This window comes from Peromyscus eremicus, chromosome 19, assembly GCF_949786415.1.
Source record: "Peromyscus eremicus chromosome 19, PerEre_H2_v1, whole genome shotgun sequence".
Taxonomy (NCBI): domain Eukaryota; kingdom Metazoa; phylum Chordata; class Mammalia; order Rodentia; family Cricetidae; genus Peromyscus; species Peromyscus eremicus.
Genome location: NC_081435.1, coordinates 14,276,799 through 14,301,968, shown reverse-complemented (window position 1 = coordinate 14,301,968; position 25,170 = coordinate 14,276,799). Strand labels below are relative to the sequence as shown.

Genomic DNA, 25,170 nt, shown 5'->3' with positions numbered 1-25,170 from the left:
TGGTATTGGCTTGGACAGACTTTTCCTGATTGGAAAAATCTGCTATTCCATGTTCTTAGGTGCAGGTCATATTTAGGTCTCAAGGGATAGAGATGCTCTAGAGCCCAAACTTTCCTGCTGAAAGTGAGACTGATGGGGGCAGGAAATAAGCCTTAGGAGTCATAGATAGGGAAGAGCGCGGCAGGCAGAGAAAACAGCAAATACAGACTTGAGAGGGAAGCATGCGGCTTAGGTGTGAAGGATACGGAGAAGCCAGCATGGTCGGGTGGAGTATGTGGCAGGCAGAATGGAAGGTGTGAGGAGGTCCACTGTGTAGGGCAAAGCTCTCTCCTCCCTGTGGCCACTGTGGCCATGCGTGTTACCTGCTCCAGAGCCTCACCTGTCTGCACACACTCTGCTCTGGCAAATCTGAGCCCGTTCACTGTTTTCCTCAAGAGGCACCTCTATAGGATCCATCCCTAATGAACAGAAGAAGGTAGAAGCAAATTGAGCACCACACCAAACGAATGACTGTGGAAGTGAATGCTCACTGTTAGGAAACACATCCAGTTTCATGACGCTGGGCTTTAGTTAGATGAGGAAAGTGGCTGGCTCTTATAAACCGATAGCACAGATCTTCTTCCTCACTATCCGCACCATGGTGTGTGCTTCAAGGAGCTTCCTGGTGGAACATCTACACTGCGCCATCACATCCACAGTCCCCAGGACCCTCCACTAATTGCTTGGATAGATTTTTCTGCTCTATGAGTCTCCACCTTCTGAAGTCATTGTCCTCTAAGCTGTCTTAAAGCATTTAGAAACAGACAGCCAGTACATGGCCATACTGCCCCAAATGCATCTGATCTCATCTGGGCTCAAAAGTGCAGCAGGGTCAGGCCTGGGTGGCACTTGGATGGGAGAAATAGACAGGCAGGATGATACTGTAAGATACTGGCAGAGAGTGTACATTCCAGAATCAGATTAGATTCAAGCACCAGCTGCATTTATGGGATTGGAAAGGGGTTCCAATGTTCTTCAATTGGTATATACACCACTTATATACAGGATTAACATACACATGTAATGGGTTAAATAATAGCATATTAGCATCCTGGTAAATGAATTTGAACAGAAAGTATACAATTAAAACAGGCCATATTTCAACATTATCAATAAAAAAAATCAACATGATACTATCTATCCAAAGCCAGCAAAGTATTAAAACATATTGCCATGTAGCATTTTTTTTTCTCAAAGCATCAAGGATAATTCAGGACAAGATAATCTACTAACATAATACATCACATCAACAGATGATGAGACTCAAGCATGTTTGTGTCATGTCCTCCAAGACCACTCATGTGGAGAAGAGCTGGACCTCTGAGTCTGAGACAGAGGAAAGGACGACAGAACAGCACAAGAACAATAGCACTGTTCCCTTGGAAAGAGGCAGGCGAACCACTCCCAACAGGGCTCGCTGTCATCTACCCCATGCTGTGAAAGTGGGGTTCTTCCTACAGCCAATTGGTGGTGTGTTTTATACTTTCTGGGCACATGTATATCTGTGGATGGTCAGGTAGATGATTTCTTCTTAAACTGTACAATTTTGATGAATAGAAATAATACTAAGATATTTTTCATAGCTCAGACTGACACAAGAAAGTAACAGTATTCTCAGCTACAAAGACAGCTCTTTACACCATTAGCTGATTTAAGACCTCAGAGCAAATTCAAAGCAGAATAGTTGCCCCTGCAAATGAATCGCACAAGGACAGATGTCTTGTTATTGAACCAAGGTCAGGCATGAAGTGACTTTAGTGGCAGTTCTTCTCTTGTAAAACTCTGGCTGATACCATTGAAGACATAACCACCTACACAAATTCTAACTCTCTATACTCAACTCCTAACCTCAGTTTTATGAAACAAAACTCAAGGTTCAGCCAACTAACTGTTTATGTTTAGTTCCTGAGATGCTTTTAAGGTCACTGTTCCTCGAGAAAGTATGGAGTACTCGAGTGCTACATGTCTCCTATCTTTCTTTACAGACTGCACATCAGAGAACCTGACTGACAGCCTAGCATTGCCATGGTTACTCACTTCCAGCTGCTCTGCCTGGTCAGTGCGACATTCCAAACCTGAGAGAAACCATGTGATTTCTTATGTGTTGTCAGAATGGCTCTGCTTCTTATTGTCTACTCAAGAAATGCAATGTGACCCTCAAAATGTAACTCATATATTGTCTAGAGTTTTCTGTTGAGAAGAAGATTTTCCAAGATGGAGTAAAAAAGAAAGTTACCATCAGAATATATGCATTCCTTTCCTAATACCATTCAGATAGAAGTTCAGTTCTCACTTGACATCGTGGATTTTTTTGCATACCCTGGGTGCGGTCTTGGAGCAGGATCCCCAAAGACCACGGTATTGCCCAAAATCAGCAGCAGCTCAGATACCCTTCAGTGAATGAATGGACAGATACACTGTATTACATCCACACTCAGACACACTGCTCAGTAACATGCAGTTACGGGTCATGTTACAGGCAGGACTTAAAGTGGACCCAAAACTGTCTTGCTGAGTGAAAGATACTACACAATGCCCTTGATCCCACAGTCTCTTTGGTCATCAGACATTAAGGTTGGGGAAAGAGAAACCACACAGGGGTACTGGAATGATGGGTTCTTCTGTACTTGTGCTGTGGGGTGGTTGCCCAAATATGTACATGTACTAAAATTCATACAGTAGAACAAAGGGTCAATATCAGTATTCACTTTGGAATTCTAAAATATTGACCTATTGGTTTAAGGAAAACTCAACCACAGAACCAGAAAAAAAGCACAGGCAAGAAAAAAAGGTCAGGAAGATATAGATTTAGGATATCATGAAAGTTCAGTCATGATATTCTATAAGTTATAAGTGAGGAGGGATAAGATGCAGGAGAGGGGTAGAGAATTATATATTATAGTGGTTTTCATCAGAACCATTGACCCTAATGGTTCTAGTAGTATCTAATACACAATTGTGTCTGATGACCTAAGTTTGACCCCAAGAACATACATAAAAGGCTAGATAGGTAGTATGCATGTGTAGTCTGAGCAGACTTACAATGAGAAGGGAATAAGAGACAGGAAAATCAGAAGCTTGAGAGCCAGCTAGCCTGGAGTACACAGCACAGCAGCAGAAACAAGAGAGACCTTGTCTCAAAAACGAAGAGGAAAGAGAGAATTCACTCCCTAAAAGTGGTTCTGTGATGTCCACATACATGCCGTAGCACATGGGCACCCGCACTCACACGTGCATACCGTGACTTTTAAAATGAAGAAAAAAAAGAAATATAGGAAAGAGAGAACCTTAAGAAATTAAGCCAAATGTTAAACTTTGTTAAAACTGGATGGCAGAGTTGTGTGTTACATTATTTTCTACCTCTCTGGTGGCAAACATTGTAGCCATAAGCCATGGGTAGCTATTTAAAGGGATTAAAATTTAATAAGTTTTGAAATTCAGTTCTGATGTCTTCTGACCACATTTTGAGGATTCAATGGCCACCTATGACCAGTGGCTGCCAACCTATACAGTGTAGATGCTGAACACCCCCATTATCATAAACTGCACTGAGCAGAACTGGCTGCACTCTCCTATATGTAGATGGATCAAGATAAAAACCAAGAGGAAAGAACCAAAGCCTAAAATACAAAGTACGATGGGTAAAAAAAGAAATGCAAGCCCTAAGATCCCAGGCTTATATCCCTTCACTTCTGACAATTTTCCCGAAATAAAAAGAACACAGACTTTTGAAAATAATGTTAACATTTGGTAGGAGAGAAGACATCGGTCTGTTTGGTTTGGTTTGGTTTCTAATCTGAGTATGAAAGCTGCCCCCAGTGGTCACTCTGTGGAAATGAACCCTTTTCACACCTTTGGCTTTGATGACCATGATCCTCTGCTGCAGGTCGATGAAGGGCTGGATCAGACAGAGCCGCGGCTCCTGCTTCTGACTCAGGCAAACGCCATTGTGATTCACAATCATCCAGCTCCGGTCATACAGCAGCCCTTTGCTCCCTACAGGCCACTTGGTCACCTAAACAGAAGTAGAGGATTTAGGCCAGGGCTCCTCGAAATCACTCATATCAATCATTATACAAATACAGACGGCCTTCATGGATTCAATGCATACTCTTGAAAGATGAGACGAGGAAAACACACAACAGAGAGAGCTTTGCAAAGGAGATGTTGTGGGAATGAGAGACCTTCCCTTCAGTCCCCAGAACCATTCTCCACCCCTCACCACTGACCAGGCAAGGCATGTGCATGCAAAAATTCAGAGTGCAGGATCTATAGTAGCAATGCTCTGTCTCACCCCAAGGCTAGCATCCCTCCCCATAGGCGTCCACAGATCCTGCTTTCTGTAGAGCCTTCCACTACAGTGGATGCTGGTCCAGGAACCTCCTAACACTACATGCGACTATACCAATGGTCACTGAATCGGCCCACTTCAAATATGTAAGTTTTCTTGCTGTCCTGGTTTCAATTACTGTGACAAATACCCTGGCCAAAAGCAACTTTGGGGAGGAAAGGTTTTATTTGGCTTAAAATTCCATGTCACAGCCCCGTCATTGCTGGGTAATCACAGAGGCGGGCGCTCGAGAAGATTGCGTGCATTACATCCAGTCAGAACTGAGGGAAATAAATGCGCCCATGCTGCCTGCTCAGCTAGCTTTCTTCATTCTCACACAGTTCAGGGCCCAGCCCGTGAAATGGTCCTGCCCATATTCAGAGTGTATCTTCCCACCTCAATGAACAATCAAGAAAACACTCCACACACATGCCCTCAGGCCAACCCGATCTAAACAATTCCTCGCTGGTATTTCCTCTTCCAGGGTAACTCTAGTTCACATCAGGCTGGTCGTAAAAATTAACCAGCAAACCTGCTTTGTTCATATTTGTACAGAATTTAAATATAAAGCACGTGAGTATGCCCACATCTTGTATTCCAATGCCATTCACAACCAAAAGGAGAGAGCCTCCTTGGAGAACGGATTGAAGGAAAAGCCAACTCTTATAGAGCCTCAGAGTCCTGGTGTGTCCCTCCTGTGCTTGTCCTATGAACACAACCCCTCTGTAAAAACCAAAGGGAAGGCAGAGTCCTGCCTGAAGGAGCTCATGTGCCTAGCGTATCCATCATCCTCCTTGTCGCTGTGACCAATACCTGACGGGAAACAACCGAAAGGGGAGGAGTTTGTTTGGGCTCAGGGTTTGTGGGTACAACCCATCACGGTGGGGAAGGCCTGGTGGTGGGGACAGCTTGAGCCTGTGGTGGCAGAAGTCTGTGGCTGCTCATTCACATCTCCACAGACCAGGAAGCAGTGCGGGGACAGAGGCAGAGTCAAGCTGTAAATCTCAAGACCCACTTCCTCCATCTCAGGTCCACCTCCCAAAGATCCTACAAAACAGCGTCACCAAGTGGGGAGGAACTGTTCAAACACACAAGCCTGTGAGAAACATTTTACATCCAGGCTCCCGTAGAGCCACCCTGGAGAGCAGGCCAATAAACAGCCTTGATCTCTATATGTCTGAGGAGGAGCCAGAGACTTAGCCATCCCAGAGACTCGGGAATCTAAGATCTTGGCAGCCTCAGGTTCACCACAAGGAAGACCATCTTTTAAGTAACTAAGGCTAGCTGCCAGCCAAGGCAAGCCAGCTGTCCCCCAGTGCAAGGATCACCGTAACAGCATTGTTTGTAGATGTGTGACATAATTCAGTATCTGCGAGAGATTACTTCCAGGATTCCCTAAAAACACCCAGGTCTGTAGATGCTCAAATCCTTCTTATTAAACCGTAATGTTTACATAGAACCTATGCACATCTCCCTGTAAAATGTTCCACTTCTAAGTGACCTACACTGCCTGGCACAATGTAAGTGCTCTGTGAATAGTTGTGTTGTTTATGGTGTATCGTCACAGTTGCAGTTTTTCCTAATATTTGGGGGTCACCGTTGGTTGATGCCATCGACACAAAATTCGTGGGTCAAAATGACCCCCCAGCAGTTTATTTCCACGAGGAAGATGGAGCAGAGAAACCACACGAGGGTGTGAACCTGGCTCAGCAGACCCAAATACAGATTCTTGCAGGTGGCCTAGACAAGGTGTTTAACCTCCGTCCCCTCAGGCCCCATGATGATGACGTAGGGATAATGTCACTACGCCTCTCATGTAACCATTGTATGGGTCAAATGAAACAAGGCATGTCGAGTGTTTCAGCAAAGGGCCAGGGCATCCCTCTGGCTACAGTCACAGGCAATCAGGCCTAGGCTGGAGAGATGGCTTAGCTGGTGAGGTGTTTGCTGTGCAAGTGGACTGAGTTAGGTCCCCGCGAAAACGTTAGGTGTGGTGGCATGTACTTGTAAGCCCAGCACTGGGGAGATGGAGACAGGAAAATGCCCTGGTCCGGCTGGCCAGCCATTAAGCCTACTAAGGGAGATCCAGGCCAGTGAGAGGCTCAGTCTCAAAAAGCAAGGTGAAGGCACCCAAGGGATGATACCTAACATCATCCTCTGGCTTCCACGTGCATGCATACACATGTACACATACTTCCGAACACACTTGCACCCCTATGCACACAGCAACAGGGCCCTCTGGAGGTCCCGGGCAGCAGTGTCACATTTAAAAAAATCATCCCTACCAAGAGAAGCAGAAGGAAAACGGCTCTTCAAACCACAACATCCTGACCTTCAATTTGAGTTTTTCCGGCTTTCCTTCGCTTGCTACATTGCTCCTTCACTTCTTGCCAAAAAGAGAAAAAAAGTGCTATACACTGCCTCAAAAAAGTCGGGGGCGGGGAGAAAGGGTGTTCAGAGAAAGGAACGGGACAGCCATTTCTGTGACGCCCTTACCTCAAATGCAGCACAGGATTTGATGGGGTAGAGGTAAATGTTGGTGACCACGTGGGGCCCAAGGTCCCCATTCAGGATACCTGCCGCTTTCTCTGGAAGGGCCTGCCGGCTGCTGCTGGCTTCACTCAGAGACAGGTACAAGTCCACGGTATTTGCATCAGGACAGGCGTCACTGCAAACTGCAGGGTCTGTGCAGGCACCTTCCTGAGGTGAGCGGCCGTCACTCTCTGAGGATAAGGCTCCAGCATCACTGGTGCCGGCTGGAAGAACAGGCTGGTCACCGGGTGAGCAAAGGCAGATAGTGCTGATGAACCTGAGAAAGGCCTGGGCATCTTCTAGCGTGGACATGTATCCAAAAGAAACCCTCACAGAGCCCGTGGGCCGTCCGTCTATGATGTCGACATCATCTCCACAGACATGACCAGCCTAGAATCAGCCAGATAAATCAGCCAGGGAAACTTGTGCTTTGTAGATAAATTGGAAAAAATATTATAAAAATTAATTTTACTTGTTTTAAAATAAACTCAGGAAGGTAGAATTGCTAGGTGCCTGAGAAACCATTCCTTTGCTACAGACGCGGGGACACACAACCTGGGTCTCACCTTAATCAGCTGTGAAGTGGAGCTGATGCCAACGTGAGGGATTTTAAAGAGATTGGCAGCAGTGCTTCCTGAAGATCGTTTTCCCAGAGGCCTCAACAGACAGGCTTAAGTCTCAGAAGTGCCAAGAGCTGTACTTTACAGTCTTCCCAGGCCAAGCAGAACACCCATGGGCCACGCCCAGACCGCCTCCCTGAGTGTCAAAGGGAGGCTGGCATCCTGAGCGGCCCTTGGAGAGGAGAAAGGACGCAGTACCAGCCCTTGGCCCCTTGAAGGCCCAGGTCAGCTCAGCCACCCCTGCCACAACGGGGAAGGTGGAGGTAGGTATTCCATCTCCAAATCTAGCTGCCTGGTGTTACAGGTCACGGGAAGTACGTACATTAGATGCTCGGGACACCTCCCTCGTCTAGGCCAGTCACCCTCAGAGATGTGACACAGCCTTCCATCACCATCCAGAGCCACAGCCAGAGCTGCAAGCAGTTGAGTTCTGGCCATCTCTCTCTGCCTTCTCTCTTTCTCTCCTTTTCTTGACCTCCCCTCCCTCCCTTTCTCTCTCCCTCTTACCCCCTCCTTCTCCCTCTACCTTTCTCTGTCAGACAGAGATCAATTTTTTTCTCATTTTGATTAGTTCTTTGAAAATTTCATGCAATATATGTTGACCATAATCATACCCCTCTCCCAACTCCTCTCAGATCCACCCCCCTTCCCTACCCAACTAAGTTTGTGTCCCCTTTTTTTAAACCCTTAATAAGTACAGTCTTTGCTGCCCATATACTCTTAGATATACAACTTTCCATTGGAGCATGTTCAACCTACCGAGGGTCACATCCCCTGGTAGGCCCCTTGTCTTTTTTAAAATAAAATCTAGTTCAGAGGCCGGAGAGATGGTTTCGTTGATTAAGGAGGCTTGCTGCCCAGTCCTGGTGACCTGAGTTTGAACCCTGGAATCTACGCGAAGATGGAAGGAAAGAACTAGCTGTACAATGTTGTTCTCCAACCTCCACATGTGTGACATGCCACACATGTCCACACATATATCATGCATAAATAATAATAATAGTTAACTGGGATTTAGCACGTGCACATTCAGTGGCAAGAAAAAAAGAAACTCAAACTAGCAACTATTGCAAAATGCACAGGACTCTTTGCCCCTGGCTATGGTTTGAAACTGGAAAGCCCCCCATAAGGTTCAACACTCGGTCCTCAGCTGGTGGCAATGTTCTGGGAGGTCGTGGAAATACTAAGAGGGGGGCCCACCTGGAGGAAGCAGGTCACCAAAGCAGGAGCTTTGAGCCCTTTCGTTTTACGTGTTTCCTACCGTCCAGTCAGTTACCAAGTGAGCTCCTCTCCTCTGCCATACTCCCACGGCCAGAATGCTCTGCCCATGCACCGGAACCACGTGACTATCCACTGAACCCCTGAGATCATGAGCAAAGCAAGCAGCACCTCCCAAGTGAGTCATTTCCATTGGATCTTTTATCACAGTGAGAAACTATTCTTGCAAAATAATTCAAAATAGGTCATATGTACTCAGAGTGAAAAAACCTCCACCCCAGGACAAACAGGGAGGGTGAGGATTCTGGGAGACAGGACCTCTGGATCCATGGATGAGTTCCACCCACTCCCAGCCAGGAGGGAGGCTAACCTCAGTTAGGAAGCTGTACCCGAGGAGGAGTGAATTGGGCAGGGTGAATTGGCCAAACGTCCCCCGCTAACAGCCCTCTTCGGTTACATTTTTAACCTCAGGCCAGTGAGACAATTCACTGGGTAAAGACACTTGGCACCAAGCCTGCAAACCTAGATTTGATCTTCAGGATGGCAGAAGGAGATAACCAACTTCAACAAGCTGCCTTCTGACCTCACACTCATGTATACATACATACATACATACATACACACACACACACACACACACACACACACACACACATAGAGTAATTAAAAAATTACTCTCAGAGTGAAATATGAATCATAAAATATTGCCACAGAGCTAATAACTTCAAGCACTTTGCATTTTATCAGCTCCTTTTCTTTTTGGTCCACCCACGGAATGGTCCTGGCAAGATGAGCCTGTAGAAGCAGCCTCCACCAGCCTCAATGACCAGCCACCACACAGTCTTGCTGACTGCAGTCTGCGTGGGCTACAGGGGCTTGTACTGACCTGAAAATGTTTCTTAACCATCTCGTCACTTAGCCCCAGGTGCCGCTGGCAGGCCCCCAAGTTACAGAAGCAGCCTGTCCTCAGGTAGATTTTGTACAGGCTGGCCATTTTGTCTACCTGAAGATAAAGGTGACATGGAATCAGTGTCAGAAGTGTCTAGTTTCACTATGATTGCCTGGAACAGAATTCTAGAACAGCATTGAACCTCGCTTTCCTAACAAAAAGATGGTAGATGACCTAAGACTGGACCTTGCTCTAAAATTCATGGCTGTTATGTCACAGATGTAAAAAATACCCCCAGGGGCTCACATGCTTGAACACTTGGTCCCCAGCTGCTGGTGATGTTCTGGGAAGTTGTGGGACATTGGTAGGTGGGGCCTCACTGGAGGAAGTAAGCCACTAATTTGTGGGCCTTTGAAGTTAAAATTTAGCCCCTCCTCCCTCTGCTGAACAGTGAGGAGATGAGGCACCCAATTACATAACCCTACCACCACGGGGCTGTCAGCCACCATTTCCTTGTCTCAGTGATGACCATATCACTTAATCTGTGAGTGAGAATCACCCCCCTCCCTGTAATGGCTTTAGCCAGGTATTTTATCACCAAGACAAGAAAAGTAACTGATGTAAGGATCTACGGGTTTATTCAGCATTTTATAAAGTGTCCTGGAAATCAGAGTTTATCAAACTACAGAAGCGTGCTTGAGAAAATATCAAATCCAGACCAAAGTCTAAGTTAAGAGCCTCAGAAGAGTAACAGTGAGTGGAGCTGGGGCCATTGTCAGCTCCTTCACACTGGTCACCACAGAGTCTGGCCACAGAGCAGGACCCAGTGAGGTGCAGCACCAGCTTGGCTCACAGCCTGTATCATGAGCATCATGTGGATGTCATATGTCATCTATGTCCATTTTCTAATTTCTCCAACTTCAGGTTCAGTCAGGATTGCTGTTCAGTCCAGGTGTCATGACTCTGCTGCCCCCTGGAGGCTAAGGGGTGTGCACTGACTGGTTCTAAATTCTGGGCTCCAAGAATTCTCAAGCCTCAGCCTCCAGAGTAGCATCATGCCACAGTGCATGGCGAGGAAATAGATTTTGTTTGTAGTGTAATCAAGATGCACGTGTTCTAGGATGTTCAGGGGAAATGAGCAGCATCTTCCAGCTTTAACTGATAACTGAGTCTGTTCCAAATGTAGCCTTTCCCTACATGCAAATCAGTTTCCCTCTTTCCCCATTGGAAAAAAGTCCATGCAGAGGGTGCATCACAGAAACTGTTTTAATCAGCCCACAAATCCTTTGAAGTCATCGTATGCAGACTAAGGCAGAAATACGGGCTTCTTCTGAAGCTAGGTGAATTACTGGTGATACTTTTTTTTTTAATAAATAGATAAGGAGGAGGCGGTCCCAGGCTTTACCTCATGGTAACATATGATGTGATGTGGTCTGATGTATTGCTGGGCTACATGAAGTGACCTCAGCTGTGGCCTAGTGCCCACACTGCTTTTCTATCTGTTTTAGGTGCCTTCCCATTCAGGCAAGTTGTCATCTGCTCTCTGATCCTCTCTCTCTACCTAAGTAAAGGAGGCTAAAGACATACACAGCCAAGCTTGAGCAGAATTGCATATTGATGAGAGCTGTAAAGCCTCTGAGCTGAGTATGGTTGGGTGTGTCAAATGTCTACGCACAGGACATGGAGGCAGAAAGATCAAGAATTCAAGGTCACCCATGGCTATATAGTGAGTTCTACACCAACCTTGGCTACAGGAGACTATGTGTATAAATAAACAAACAAATGCCTTTGAGTGAGGCTCACCCACAGAGCCTGGGCTTTCTCACAGCTCCTTCTAGGGGATTTTTAAGGAAATGTCAAGGGTCAAAAAGACTCCCAAGTTTAGACAAGAACATTTCTAGTATAAAAGGGCAAGTAGGATGAATATAGGGAGAGCTGGACCTCCTGACTTGAGCCAAGTATAGTGGCTAATACCTATAATTCCAGCACTAGGGAGGTAGACACAGGAGGGTTGCTGTGAGTGCAAGGTCAGCCTGGGCTCGAGTGAAAACACCTCTCTCTCTCTCTCTCTCTCTCTCTCTCTCTCTCTCTCTCTCTCAAAAAAAAAAAAGATGAATCAAAATCCCACCTGGGAGTAGCCAATGATGTTCCCACCATCATCCAGCACATTAAAATTGATGATTGGACCCTGGACATCAGGGCTGCTGAACTCAGAATCACTGTAAATCCGTACCACAGGGGCTCCATTGGGGTAGCAGAGGGAAGACAGGGCAGAGTGGGTGTACTGTGCCAGAGCAAAGGTGTGCCGTTGTATGTTCTCCATGCCACCTAGAGACAAAAGCACACAGAGACACAGATATATATTTAAGATTATTGTCATATTGTATATCGCACTATGCACTCCTACCTCTGTTATAACATCTTGTGTATTGTCACAATTTTGAAGTCATCGTTTTTTACCATACACTTGCTTATAGACTGTCTACCTTGTTTACGTAAAGCCTTAGTCCTTAGGTTATTTCGGTAGACAAGACTTATAGATTTATAGTCACCTATGCTTGTCATCTCTATAGTTACATTAGTTAGGTTATACAGATTTACAGATACATAGGTCTGATGGACAGGTAATCTTCAAACACTTCATAGACCTAGAGAATATGGCATTTAAATAACTTAGAATTCTGTCGATGTGAGACACAATTGCTCCTGGCTGCACCAATTTGATCCCAAGAGAATGTTGGGCTTCTAGACATTTCCATTTGGAAGTTTGTCTTCTTGGCACAAAATGGCCTACTGGGCAAAGAACTGCCCTTGCCTTGACGGCTGACAGTACGAATGCAATGCTATCCTTTCTGGACAAGCGGGACACAAGGAAAGCGACCACGGTACTCTGCCAAGACAGGGTAAGATGGTCTTTCAGAATTCCTGCTTCTGAAAATGGTCTGTCAGATACTCTAGGCCTGTAGCCAATTTGAATACACCAACAATGCTGAAAAACATTAGGTGACTGTCCAGGCTGCCAGCTGTCTCGGTCTACTCTCGCAAGATTCCCAAAAGTTGCTTGCATCCATCTACCATTTCTCAGGTACCATTATATTCCTTCTCAGGTCTTTGATGGGATTGAAGACTAGCAGTTATAGTTATAGTTAACTTAATAGATAGAACATATTAAGTATTAGATTCAGGTTCTTTAAGATAGGACACCTTTTGAAATGATCTTTGTAACATGCCATTTACCTATGCTCTATACTTCTCTAGATTTTAATATGTGTTTCTTGCTTGATATTGGTTACATTGGTTGTAGTTCCATCTTATCTAGGTCATTATCCCTCATTATTCCTGGACAATATTTGATAACCATTCCTTTGTATATAGTCTTGTATTAGATTAGAACTTTCTTATTTAGACAAAAAGGGGGAGATGTAGTGGGTAGCCATTCCAGCTTTGTTCTGGAAGTTCCAACCCCCATTGAGACTTCGGCAACTGTCACGCCTACAAGGCGGGGCCAAGGGAGGCGCCTGGGGACCCGAGATCTGGATCGGCGGACACTCTCTCGGTTCCAGGACCCTGGATGGTGGAGGTGGACAAAGCAGAGCTCCAGAGAACACCGCTAGACTGTGATACACCTTCCCCAGACCCCGCAACCTACCTATCCCTTAATTTGTAAGTTACACCATTAAATAAATCTCCTTTTAACTACGTGGAGTGGCCTTAATAATTTTACCAATACTGCAGCCTGTAAGTCATTCTAATAAACCCCCTTTTTCATACATAGAGAGAGATTCATCCTGTAAGGTCTGTTTTTCTAGAGAACTCTGACGAATACACTTTCTGAGCATCTGCTCCATTGTTGGGCAATATGGGTTTGTCAGCAGCTCCCCTGTGGGGCTGTAGAGAGAATCCAGGCAGGCAAGAGCTGATAAGACCTCACCTAGCCCAGGGACCCAGGGCCATGCCTCCACCACACACAGCCATTAATCTTTGGCTCTGGAATGATCTCTGTTAAAATGGGGTTGTCCAAGCCTGGAAAAGCAAAAACCAACCATCCCAAGCCCTACTGAGTGCTCTGAAGACATTTAGAATCTGACTTCACTGCACAGAGATTTTAGCTACTTGGTACATTCTGCTCCCTTCCATAGATCTTGTCTCCTTCACCAGCACCATACCTATACCTGGGATCCCTCAAGGACACAGGCAACAAAAGCCAAGTCCACTCAGGTAAATATGTCCACTGACCTGTGAGGTGCTCCAGAGCATCAAATCCATGTTTCAATGCTATTACATCAAGGAATGAAATGGTGCCATCTTCAAACCTGTAGGGAACAAGCTGTCAAGCCTTGGCCAATCACAATCCACATGCATTCTGTGCTAGGTGAGGGCAGCCGGGCATAGGCTGAGTGATGGTTTGTTAATAGCTCTCTTCTGTAGCCTTATAAAACTGGCTTTCCCCACCACAGGAGGAGTTTTGCATGTCAAGACCCACCTGGCTGCCTCTGGCCCTAACCAGCTCTGCAGCCTTTCAAACTACTCAGACTCCTACGGTGGGCTGCAGTGGTGACAGAGGACACTAAAAGATAGTCACTGCCTGTGGGATGACTCATCCCTAAAAGGCTTGAGGGCCAGCTGGCCCAAACAAGTAAAAAAGATACTTTTAAGAGCCAACCTGGGTCTGCCTAAGGGCCTTAGCAACAGCAGCTGAGACATGATCTGGAGATGACCTGGACCAATGACAGGCAGCCACGTCACACCAGCAGATGCATATTCATCAGACCTCCCCCCAGGGTGGAGTGGAGGGTAAATAAGGCTTGCGTCTTCCTGAATAAACTGAGCTTCTTGTTTTGACATTCTCCCAGAGTCTGTGTCGTTGATTCTGCACTTGGCCCCCTCCCCCAAAGGGAACAACAGCACAGGACCCTGCCACGACTGCCTTGAAACACAAATGAGGGGGTTGGGGATTTAGCACAGTGGTAGAGTGCTTGCCTAGCAAGCGCAAGGCCCTGGGTTTGGTCCTCAGCTCCAGAAGGAAAAAAAAAAGAAAGACAGACAGACAGACAAAAAGAAAGAGAAAGAAAGAAAGAGAGAGAGAGAGAGAGAGAGAGAGAGAGAGAGAGAGAGAGAGAGAGAGAGAGAGAGAGAGAAAGACGAATGAGATACACTTTACAAGTCTGAGGAGGAATTTGAACAAAACTGGCCACAAACTCTTGAAATACTATACTCTGACCACAAGAGGGCACCACTAACAAGGCATCAAGTCAAGGGGACCCCACTGAGCTCCTGGGAGGCTCTTAACAAAGGAGTCTCTAGTTCCAAAATATATGGAAGCACAGGTTTGGATTAAGTGTGAAGATCTCATTAATCTTAAAGATGTTAACCTTCTTCACTGTCAAAGTGTTTGTTGTGTTTACATTTCGTAATCATTAATGTCATCAGCATTTTCATTAACTCATCACTGATGGTTCACTATGCCTCAGGCACTGTTCCTGGTGCAAAGCACACAGCAGTAAACTGATAAGCAGGCTCCTTTCCCACAGCAGACCTATAAAACAAGGAACAAGGCTCAGCAAACACGGGCGGAGAAAATGAGCAGCCAGCACACTGAGGCAGGTAAGTGCAAAAAACGCAGAGAAGGTGTGCTCAGGCCGAGTCCTCTCTAGTGAAGTCTTGAGTGGAGGTTAAGTAGAAGTCAGGAGGAGAGGTGTCAACCCAAGAGTTTCCAAGGGAAATGTTATTCTACAGAGAAACGAAATCTTCACGGTCCTTCACAGAAGCCCAGCACACTACTGGAAGGATCAGGACACCAGCAGGACAGCGGCAGATCGTCAGAGAAGCAGATGTGACATAAGGCAGAAATGCTGGGTGGCTCTAACATGACGTTAGCAAAATCTACAGGACCACGGTTGCATCAGGAGGATCAAAAGTTCAAGGTCATCCTCAGCTGCCGAGCAATGTGGAGACTAATCTGGGTTTTGTGATCCAGTCTCAAAAAAGAGAGAGAGAAAGAAGGGAGAGAGAGATGTGACCACTGAAGAAGGGCTGTCCCCAAGGGTGATATGGGGAGGCTTCCACAAACATCCAGATGAAGGGAAGCAGGTGACAGCAGCTGTGCACTGAACTGTAAGATCTGGAAGGGTGAAAACATGGTTCATTCACCCTTCAATATGCCTGTGTATTGTGTTAGGATTCCTAGCTACCCCCCCCCATCTACCTGTGTATTGTGTTAGGATTCCTAGCTACCCACCCCCACCCCCCATCTACATGACTGCGCATGTGCTGTCCAGCAGCCAGGCAAGATGCTTAGTAATCCCAAGGCCTTATGTCCTATGTAATACATGCACCACATGATCTCATAATTTGCGGGCAGCATGACCACGTGCACATGCATGGCGTAGCTGCGTAGGCCCATATGCGCATGCTCAAGGGGACCCAAAAAAGCAGATTCCACCTGTTTCCCTGCCCCCTTCTCTTACACCATTCACTTCCAGTAGGCCTATTCCACACTCCCTCTTTACTGTCCCCTAATAAACTCTTATAGTGGGTTTTATTGTGCCTCATGTTTCTCTTGCTCGGTAAACAGCACTGCATAATGAATAATGTACTGAACTTTTCATTTCCAGCTCTACTCTACGGCTTGCAAAGAAAACGGGCTTAAAAAGGCAAGTAATACCGTCTGCTCTCTGAACATCTAGGCTAGCTCTGGCTAAAAGAACTCCATCCGAATCAAAAGAATGTGGTCTGATTTAGCCCAGCCCTCCGATATCTGCCCCCTTGAGCTGCTCCATTTCTCCAGGCCTTCCTGTCCCCTACTTAGCCAGATGTGGTGATTTGAATAAAAATGGCTCCCATAAACCCACAGGGAGTGGTGCTATCAGGAGGTGTGGCCTCGTTGGACTAGGTGTGGCTTTGTTGGAGGAGGTGTGTCACTAGAGGGTGGGCTTTGAGGTCTCAGAAGCCCGAGGCTGGCCAGTGTGTCACTGACACTTCCTGCTGCCTGCAGATCCAGATGTAGAACTCTCAGCCACCTCTCCAGCACCATGTCTGCCTGTGTGATGCCATGCTTCCTGCCATGATGATAATGGACTAAACCTCTGAACTGTAAGGTAGCTCCAATGAAATGTTTTCCTTTGTAAGAGTTGTCGTGGTCATGGTGTCTCTTCACAGAAGTAAAACCCTATCTCAGACACCAAATTAAGTTATAGAGTGTCTCTGTCCTGTTTTTAATTTACATTGTAAATGGGTTGGGGATTTAGCTCAGTGGTAGAGCGCTTGCCTAGCAAGCGCAAGGCCCTGGGTTCGGTCCTCAGCTCAAAAAAAAAAAACAAAACAAAACAAAATAATTTACACTGTGTAGTGCTTTGAATGAGAATGGCCCCCATAGACACCTATGTTTGAATGCTTGGTCCCCAGTTGGTGGAGCTGTTTGGAAAGGATTAGGAGGTGTGGCCTCACTGAAGGAGGTATGTCACTGGGGGTGGGCTTTGAGGTGTCCAGAGCCAGGCCCAGTCTCATTTTGTGTCTGCTGAGTGCTTGTAGATACGATGTAAGCTCTCACCTACTGCTCCTGTGCCATGCCTGCTTGCCTGCCACCATGCATCCCACCATGATAATCATGAACTAACCCTCTGAAACTGTAAAGCAAGCCCCAACCAAATGCTTCCTTCTATAAGCTGCCTTGGTCATGGTGTACCTTCACACCAATAGAACACTAACCAAGACACACTGTATCACAAATGCTTTTTTTTCTCACTTAGTTATTCTAAATAATTAACTACTATACTTGGGTTCAAAAGATTTTACATTAGCGTTCCTAGTTTAGGAGTAGGGGGAGTTTGTTAGCTTGCTTGCTTGTTTTTGGAGGGTAGTGTTTTGTTTTGTTTTGTTTGTTCTTTTGAGGCAGGGCTTTCTGTAGCCCTGGCTGGCCTCAAATTCTCTATGTAGCTAGGATGACCCTCAACTGAAATCCTCTTGTCTACACCTCCCAGGAGCTAGGATGACAAGAATGTGTCACCACACAGGCTCACAATTCTGTATTAAAATATTCACTCTGGAGAAGTCCTAAATGGAAGATATTTCCAATTGCCTCCTAATATGTTCTGGTGCCCATTTAAAAGAGCATAATTTTTAGAGTGGTCAAGTCATATGCAGCCACAGCTGCTGTGTGGGGAACGATTCCATATCCTTGTAGCTCAGTAACACGCCGTATAACTAACCCTGACTCTACCACCAGAGTGGGACCCTGAATCTGCACCCAGATGCAGGGCATGGGGCGGGAATCTGAGTCACCTTCCCCTCAGGCCTTCTCAGGTACCAAGTGGGTAACTAATTCCCTACCCCAAACCTATGGTATGTCCTTGGTCAGTGGCCATGTTGGCTTCTCACACATGCAACATTCTGGGTCCCACCTTCCCCCTTTAGGAAGGTACTCAGCAAGAGCCACACAGCCTGCCCTACAGCCTGCCCTACAGCCTGGGGGAAAGGCCTCAGACCTGGAGGGCAAGTGGCAGCCTGCCCTCGGTGTTTTTGGTAACCTCTCAGCCTGACTCTCAGAGGTTGCCACCAACATTGCTCCCCAGGTTTTGGCTTTGGGTACAGTTAATTCCTGCTGAGGAGCGGAGCAGGGTCCACTCTAGCTGCTGGGAAAGTGAGTGTGCTGTGAACTGCTGGCCCGTGTTTCAGACCAGCGTCTCTTAAGATCACTGTTTCTCGCTGTCGTTCCTCCCCAGTGCTCTGAGGCCAGAGCTTCCCGTCCCCTGCTCTTACCTTCCCTGCAGGCTTTTCACTCCTTCCTCTGAAGCTGTTATCTGAGATCCCCTCCTCCACCCAGGTGAAGAAGCTACAGGACAGAGTTCAGAGTCACCCCTAACACACTCCAGCTGATCTCCGCCCTGACTGCCCTACCTGTGACATCAAACTCCCTGGACCTGGGTTCCGCTTGCACAGTCTTATAGGTCATGCTTGCCAGCCTGCCTAAGTGAAGGACACAGGACGTGCCACAGGCAAGGTTACCTTTCTGCCACCGATGGCCTCGGGACGTAAAAGTCCTCTCCTGCAAGGTAGGCAGCTGCACTTCCTCCTCCGAAGTAGCCTTTCCTCAGCAGAGGAGCCACGTGCTTACTGACCAGCAGCGCACCCAGGCCTGTGGGAAGCCCGAAGATCTTATAGAAGGAGATGGGGACAAAGTCAGGCTGGTGAGAGGACAGGTCCAAGGGGGAGGTGCTGACGTAGGAGGCTGCATCCAGCAGGACGAACCACCTCCCAGGCACATTCACAGGGCTCCTCCGCCCAGACTTGACCTCTTCTATCCACGACAGTGGGTATCTGGTGCCTGAAAAGTTACTCTGAGCTGGGTAACAGAAGAGGTGTGGAAGCTGACAGTCAGGGTCACAGGCTCCAGCACCCCTGTCCTCTGCTGACCACATGTCCTCTGGCTTGACTGGGATGGATGTGACATTCATGGCTTCAGCCACCTTCCTCATTCCCACCACAGAGGTGTGGTTGTCGGTGAGGTAACAGAAGTGACTCCCACCATTCTCCGGGGCCCGGGACACCCACGGAAACGCCTCTGCCACTAGTCTGAGAGCAGCTGTGCTCCCAGATGTGAAGATCACAATGTAGTCCTCTGGGGTGGTGTGAAAGTGAGTCAGGATCCTGGAAAGAAGCACAGTGTCACAGCTGGGTCTCTGCTCCACCCAGAATATTTCCAAGTTACCTTAGGTCTACTCAATAGGGCATCTCTACCTTCCAGGGACTCAGCCACAGCTGTGTAGTTAAAGCAGGGCAGAGGGAGTCAGACGTTATAGGCTGGCCTTGAACTTTCTATTTAGCTAAGGATAACCTTGAATTCTTGCAAAAATCGCATTTAAACTTCTTGCCTCTGGGGTCCCATCTCTGCGTGGTCATAGCAGAAACCTACAACATAGGGCTGAGGCTGGCTGAAGTGTGCCTAAAACTCAAGCAGCTTGTGTTCAGTCCCAAGTACTTCATAAACCCAAGTACTGTCTCCTGAAATCCCAGAACGCAGGAGATGGAAGCAGGAAGATGATAAGTTCAAGGACAACCTCAGCAATCTAGTGAGTTCAGAGCCAATCCAAGACACACAAGATCCTGTCTCAAACAAAAAAAAAAGAAAAGGAAAACAATCTCCAGCATACATAGTAAGCTCTAGAGCGGCCTCAGGTACAGGACTAGACCTTCTTAATAAATAAATTACATTTCTTTAAGTCTATACAGGAACTGGAAAGATGACTCAGCATGTTTAAACATTTCTTGCTTCTGCAGAAGACCCAGGTTCAATTCCCAGCACCCCCCTGGTAGCTCACAACCATCTGTAACTCTAGTTCCAAGGGTCCTAACACTCTCTTCTGACCTCTGTGTGCATAAGACATGAACATAATGAACATATGTACATGTGCGTAAAACACACACATCAAATAAATAAATCTAAAAAAATGTTTTAAATCTATAACAACCTGAAAATTAGTTGAAAACATCTTCATCTTTGTATTCCCCCTACTCTATTACAAAGCATTTTTAAAATTTATTTATTTATTTATTTATTTATTTATTTATTTATTTATTTATTTATTTATTTATTTATTTTTCTTATTGTGTGCCTGAGTATATGTATGTGCACCATGTGTGTTCAGGTGCCCATGAAAGACAGAAGGCATCAGATCCCCAAGAATTCATTATATACAGTTATGAGCCACCTTGTGGGTGCTGGGAACCTGGGTCCTCTACAAGAGTAGTAAGCACTCTTAACCTCTGAGCCATATCTCCACCCCCTACCACAATGAATTTTAAGTCAGCAGCCTGTCTTACATTGCTTTTACTACTGGCAAGCTGATCCAAAACTGATATCACTTTCAAATTTGAAATAATTTAAATTTTATTGATTTAAGTAACCTATACCATGTGGAGATTACGTATCAGAAAACTAGTTATTATGCATGGAGAACAATTAAAGAATACTTTAACATGCAAAAACTAGTGAAAATAATGGGGTAGTTGGGCATGGTGGTGCACACCTGCAATTCCAGCACTTGGAAAGTGCAGGCAGGAGGATTAGGAGTTCATGGTCAGCATTGTTACACAAGAGAGCTAGAGGTGAGCTACTGGACCCCCTGTCTCAAGGTGATAATGGTTCTATGAATAAATAAAAATGCCTAATAAAACAATCCACGAGGGCTGGAGAGATGGCTCAGAGGTTAAGAGCACCGACTGCTCTTCCAGAGGTCCTGAGTTCAATTCCCAGCACCCACATGGTGGCTCACAACCATCTGTAATGAGATGTGGTGCCCTCTTCTGGTCTGCAGTCATACATGCTGTATACAGAATAAATAAATCTTTAAAAAAAAAAAAAAAAAAAAAAAAAAAAAAAACAATCCACGAAAAGGAAGGCCAGAAAATGGTGCTTCTTTCTGAAGACATAACTGGGAACCTGAACTGCCCCTTTTACTCCAGCTCCCACTCAGAGCCGCCATCTTGTGTTTCTCAATCCATACTCTGCTTACTCTTACCCTCCGTCTTCTGACCTCCTGGTTATTGTCATTCATACGTTGCTGTTTAGCTGAATTCTTTCTGAAACCCCCTCAGAAGTTCCGTGGGACACAGGCCTCTACTAGGAAGTCCGTCCACCCAGGTAGCCATCTCAGGTGGGCATCCCTCGGGCTCACCTGTAGCGGACCTGCTCCACAGTGTCATGGGTGAGCTTGCTGGTGATGTTCTGGCTGTGAGGATTACCTAGCAGGTCACAGAGACAAAGCTTTAAGAGTCATAATGTGCTCTCTCCCTGGGTTCCTTTCAAAGCTCTCTCCCTCCGTTTTTCAAGAACTTAAAAACATAAAAGTCCCATGTGGTCCAGCAATTCCACTCTTGGTACCTACTCAAAAGGAATAAATGCTTATATCCATACAGACTGCACAAATGTTCATACCAGCTCTATTCATAAAGCCAAACTCTGGAAGGAACAGAAATGGCCAGTGGCTGTGAACAGACAGACAAAATACAGCAATCCCCATATAGTAGGCAACTATTTGGCAATAAAAAAGAAAAAAAAACTACTGGCTATGATGGGAATGAACATCAAAAACATGCTAAGCTTTTTATAGCATAGAAAGAAGGTACTGTGCAGGCTGCTGGGAGAGAAATTATGCCCACCACGGCAATAGTGGCTTAACTACTGTGAAGGCAACCAACTGCTTTCTGATTGAGGCCATGTCAGGGAGTTCACATCTGGAACTGTAAACCTGATCAAAAGCCTGTGGCTAGAGATGTCATAGGCCCTAGTAGGGAACCTGTTGTTGTTATTATGATAAACAGACACAATGTGTCTGTTAAGCTGCCTTCTAAATATTAATATTTATTCCCCTAGATCAGTGATACTCTTAGTTTTGGTCAGAAAAGCTTTTTTCCCCAGTGGGTAGCAATTACTGCAGAGAATAACTTGTCAAAGTACTGAGGACAAGTAACTGCTGAATGCTCAGCCACAAATGGGACAGCTACATCACCCTTCCCAGGCTCAGGAAACATCATGGAAATGGGAACAGAAGGAAGGTACGAGCCAGAGGAAGAGTGTTCTAGGATGCTGTCTTCTAGGCAAGACATTGCTCCCTTGAACTCATAGCATCTGTGATTACCAGCATAAGAGCTGCACATGATTGGGTCTATCAACATTCCATCATGGAGCAGGATAGGGGCTCATAAGGACCTAGCCATCCCCAATACCTATATACAGTTGATGGTCAATGGGGAAAGGAGAGACATTTTCTTCAAGGAAATAGTCATTGGTAAGTTGCCCATTATCCCCTAAATAATCTCTCAACCATTCTCCTATAAGCAACCCTAATTAAACTCATTGGCTCACACCCCACCTCCAAATGACATGAAAGTTGAAAGGGACTAGTTGAGAAGAAGGAGGGAGTCTGCAAAAGTGGGAAGTGGACAGGAGAAGGTCATAGGGGTAATTATTATCAGGACATATTATGTATACATAGATGAAAATGCCATAATGAAACCCATTATTATGTATAATTAATATATTCTAATAAAATATTTTTAAATGCAGTAAGAAAATGACTCTAGTCATAAGAAGCTGCATACTATATCATTTCATTTATATGAAATGTCCATTGAGGCCAGTAGAGAGAAAGCGAAAGTGATGAGTTAGTGGGCTTAACTATGAATGGTTGGGGAATCCCATGGAGAAATAAGAACATCTAACAGACTTACAGTGATGGTTGAATCACTCACTGGGAACACTTAAAAATTACTGAAGGGTCTAGAGATTTAGCTTAGTGCTTGAGAGTACTTCTAGCTCTTCCAGAAGACCTAAGTTCAATTCCCAGCATCCAAATGGCAGCTCATAACCATCTGTAACTCTAGTTCTGAGGGACCTGACCCCCTCTTCTGGACTCTTCTGGACTCTGAGTGCAATGCAAAAAAGTTGTGCACAGACATACATGCAAACAATGCACCCACATTCTTAAAATAATAAAACAATTTAAATTATTTTTTGGAAATCACCGAATTGCACAAATGAATTAGATGAATGTTCTAATGTGTAAACTATAACTCAATAAAGCTCGTAAATAAGAAAACCACTCCATTTATTTGTAAAACAAAATTGCACCTAGATTTGGGGACAATCAACTCAGAGACAGCCAAGTGGCCCCATGTCTTTCTCTGCAAGCTCCCCTCAGGTGGCCAGGGACTGTGTCCATTAACTCTACAGAACCAAGGGTACAACCTTAGGAGTCACTCTCTCCTCCAGCCACCAGACAGAACCACACCTCCACTGAATTAGTCATCTGTTGTGGTGGTATTGTGTTCCCCAAAATATTGTGCATGCTAATAAACTTATCTGGGGTCAGAGACAGAACAGCCACAATATTAAACAAAGATTAGGCAGTGGTAGCACACTGCCTAATCCTAGCATTCCAGAGGCAGAAATCCATGTTTCAAGGATACAGCCAAGCATGGTGACTCACGCCTTTAATCCCAGAAAGCAGCCTTTAATCCCAGGGAGTGGTGGTAGAAAGCAGAAAGGTATATAAGGCGTGAGGATCAGAAACTAGAAGCATTTGGCTGGTTAAGCATTTGGCTTGTTAAGCATTCAGGCTTTTGAGCAGCAATTCAGCTGAGACCCAGTCTGGATGAGGACTCAGAGGCCTCCAGTCTGAGGAGACAAGACCAGCTGAGAATCCGGTGAGGTGAGGTAGCTGTGGCTTGTTCTGTCTCTCTGACCATCCAGCACTTCACCCCGATACCTGCCTGGGTTTGATTTTATTAATAAGACCTTCTAAGATTCCCTCTACAATCTGTTGAATGCCCTGTCATTCCCACCACCTCTGCAGGCCCTATCTCTGCAGAAACACATCCCTCCTCCTGCAAGTATTGAAGGGGGCCAACATGAACAGTCCCTACCACCTATTCTTAACACTACAGGCTCACCGAACTGAACCTTTCCTTTCATTGACCTTGAGAAAAGTTTTCCTCTTCTTTGTGTTCCCCCAGGCGTCCTCAAGTGTCACGATCTCCCTCAAGACTTATTTTAGATATGAGCCCCATGGTGACTTGAATATGAAATGTCCCTCATAGCCTCATGGTCCCTAGCTGGTAGTGCTGTTTGGGAAAGTTGCAGAACCGTTAGGAGGTAAATCCTTTTGAGAGTAAGTAAGTCAATAGGACTGTGCCTTGAGGCTTCACAGCCCCATCCATGTCTTTTCCCTCTGCTTCCTGACTCTACCAGGGATGTGACTTGATGTCCTCCTGGCCATGATGAACTGTAACCTTTTGCCAAAAAATAAGCTCTTCCTCTTTTAAGTTGTTTTTTTGTCCAGTATTTGATCGAACCAATTGAAAAATAAATAAATAATTGAACACTGATTTCTGGAAAGGCCTGACCTGCTGAGCCAGGCACCCACATTCTCAGCGAAGGACAAGCCGTGCACATAGATGCAGACGTGGCCTGTTTGCTTTATATTCTTCTTCCCTCACCTACATCAAAGGGTCACGCTGAATATGGCCACTGCGGCTACCACACGTTCCTTCCCCATCAGCTAGCAGCCTGTGGGACTTGGCACACACCCTCGTTGCCTTTTTCCCCTCAGGTCAGGTTTTTTTTTTTGTTTTTGTTTTTTGTTTTTTTGTTTTTTTGTTTTTTTGAGACAGGGTTTCTCTGTGTAGCTTTGCGCCTTTCCTGGAACTCACTTGGTAGCCCAGGCTGGCCTCGAACTCACAGAGATCCGCCTGGCTCTGCCTCCCGAGTACTGGGATTAAAGGCGTGCGCCACCACCGCCCGGCACCAGGTCAGTTTTTAACCCTGTGTCTTTAGGACCATCTGGATCTTGAAGCTGCCATCTCCCAGGCTAACTGCTTTCCCACAGTTATGGCTTTTGTCAAGGTTGCAGAAGGAGAATTTCAGGTCTCTTTGCAAATCATAGATGAAAATCAAGATAAAATCCCTCAGTGGCGCCTTCTCTGTGGCTTTCTCAGATTTAAAGATCTCCTGACTGCCCAGAGTGAAGATTCAAACCCCTGTGCAT

At 45.9% G+C, this 25,170-nt stretch overlaps 1 protein-coding gene across 3 annotated transcripts in view; it reads right to left on the bottom strand.

The window, feature by feature from the left end:
* Mocos (molybdenum cofactor sulfurase) overlaps positions 1 to 25,170 on the bottom strand; it is a 51,169-nt gene that overhangs the window by 18,075 nt on the left and 7,924 nt on the right. For 2 of the 3 annotated variants that reach the window (XM_059246475.1, XM_059246476.1), the window contains exons 3-10: positions 21,301 to 21,367; positions 18,632 to 19,273; positions 13,865 to 13,941; positions 11,757 to 11,956; positions 9,626 to 9,742; positions 6,866 to 7,291; positions 3,892 to 4,054; positions 380 to 458 (exon numbers count right to left, since the gene is read on the bottom strand). In XM_059246475.1, the coding sequence (XP_059102458.1) occupies positions 380 to 458; positions 3,892 to 4,054; positions 6,866 to 7,291; positions 9,626 to 9,742; positions 11,757 to 11,956; positions 13,865 to 13,941; positions 18,632 to 19,273; positions 21,301 to 21,367 (1,771 nt within the window). The remainder of the gene's footprint in view (positions 1 to 379; positions 459 to 3,891; positions 4,055 to 6,865; positions 7,292 to 9,625; positions 9,743 to 11,756; positions 11,957 to 13,864; positions 13,942 to 18,631; positions 19,274 to 21,300; positions 21,368 to 25,170) is intronic. The other variant, XM_059246477.1, reaches the window with a different exon arrangement.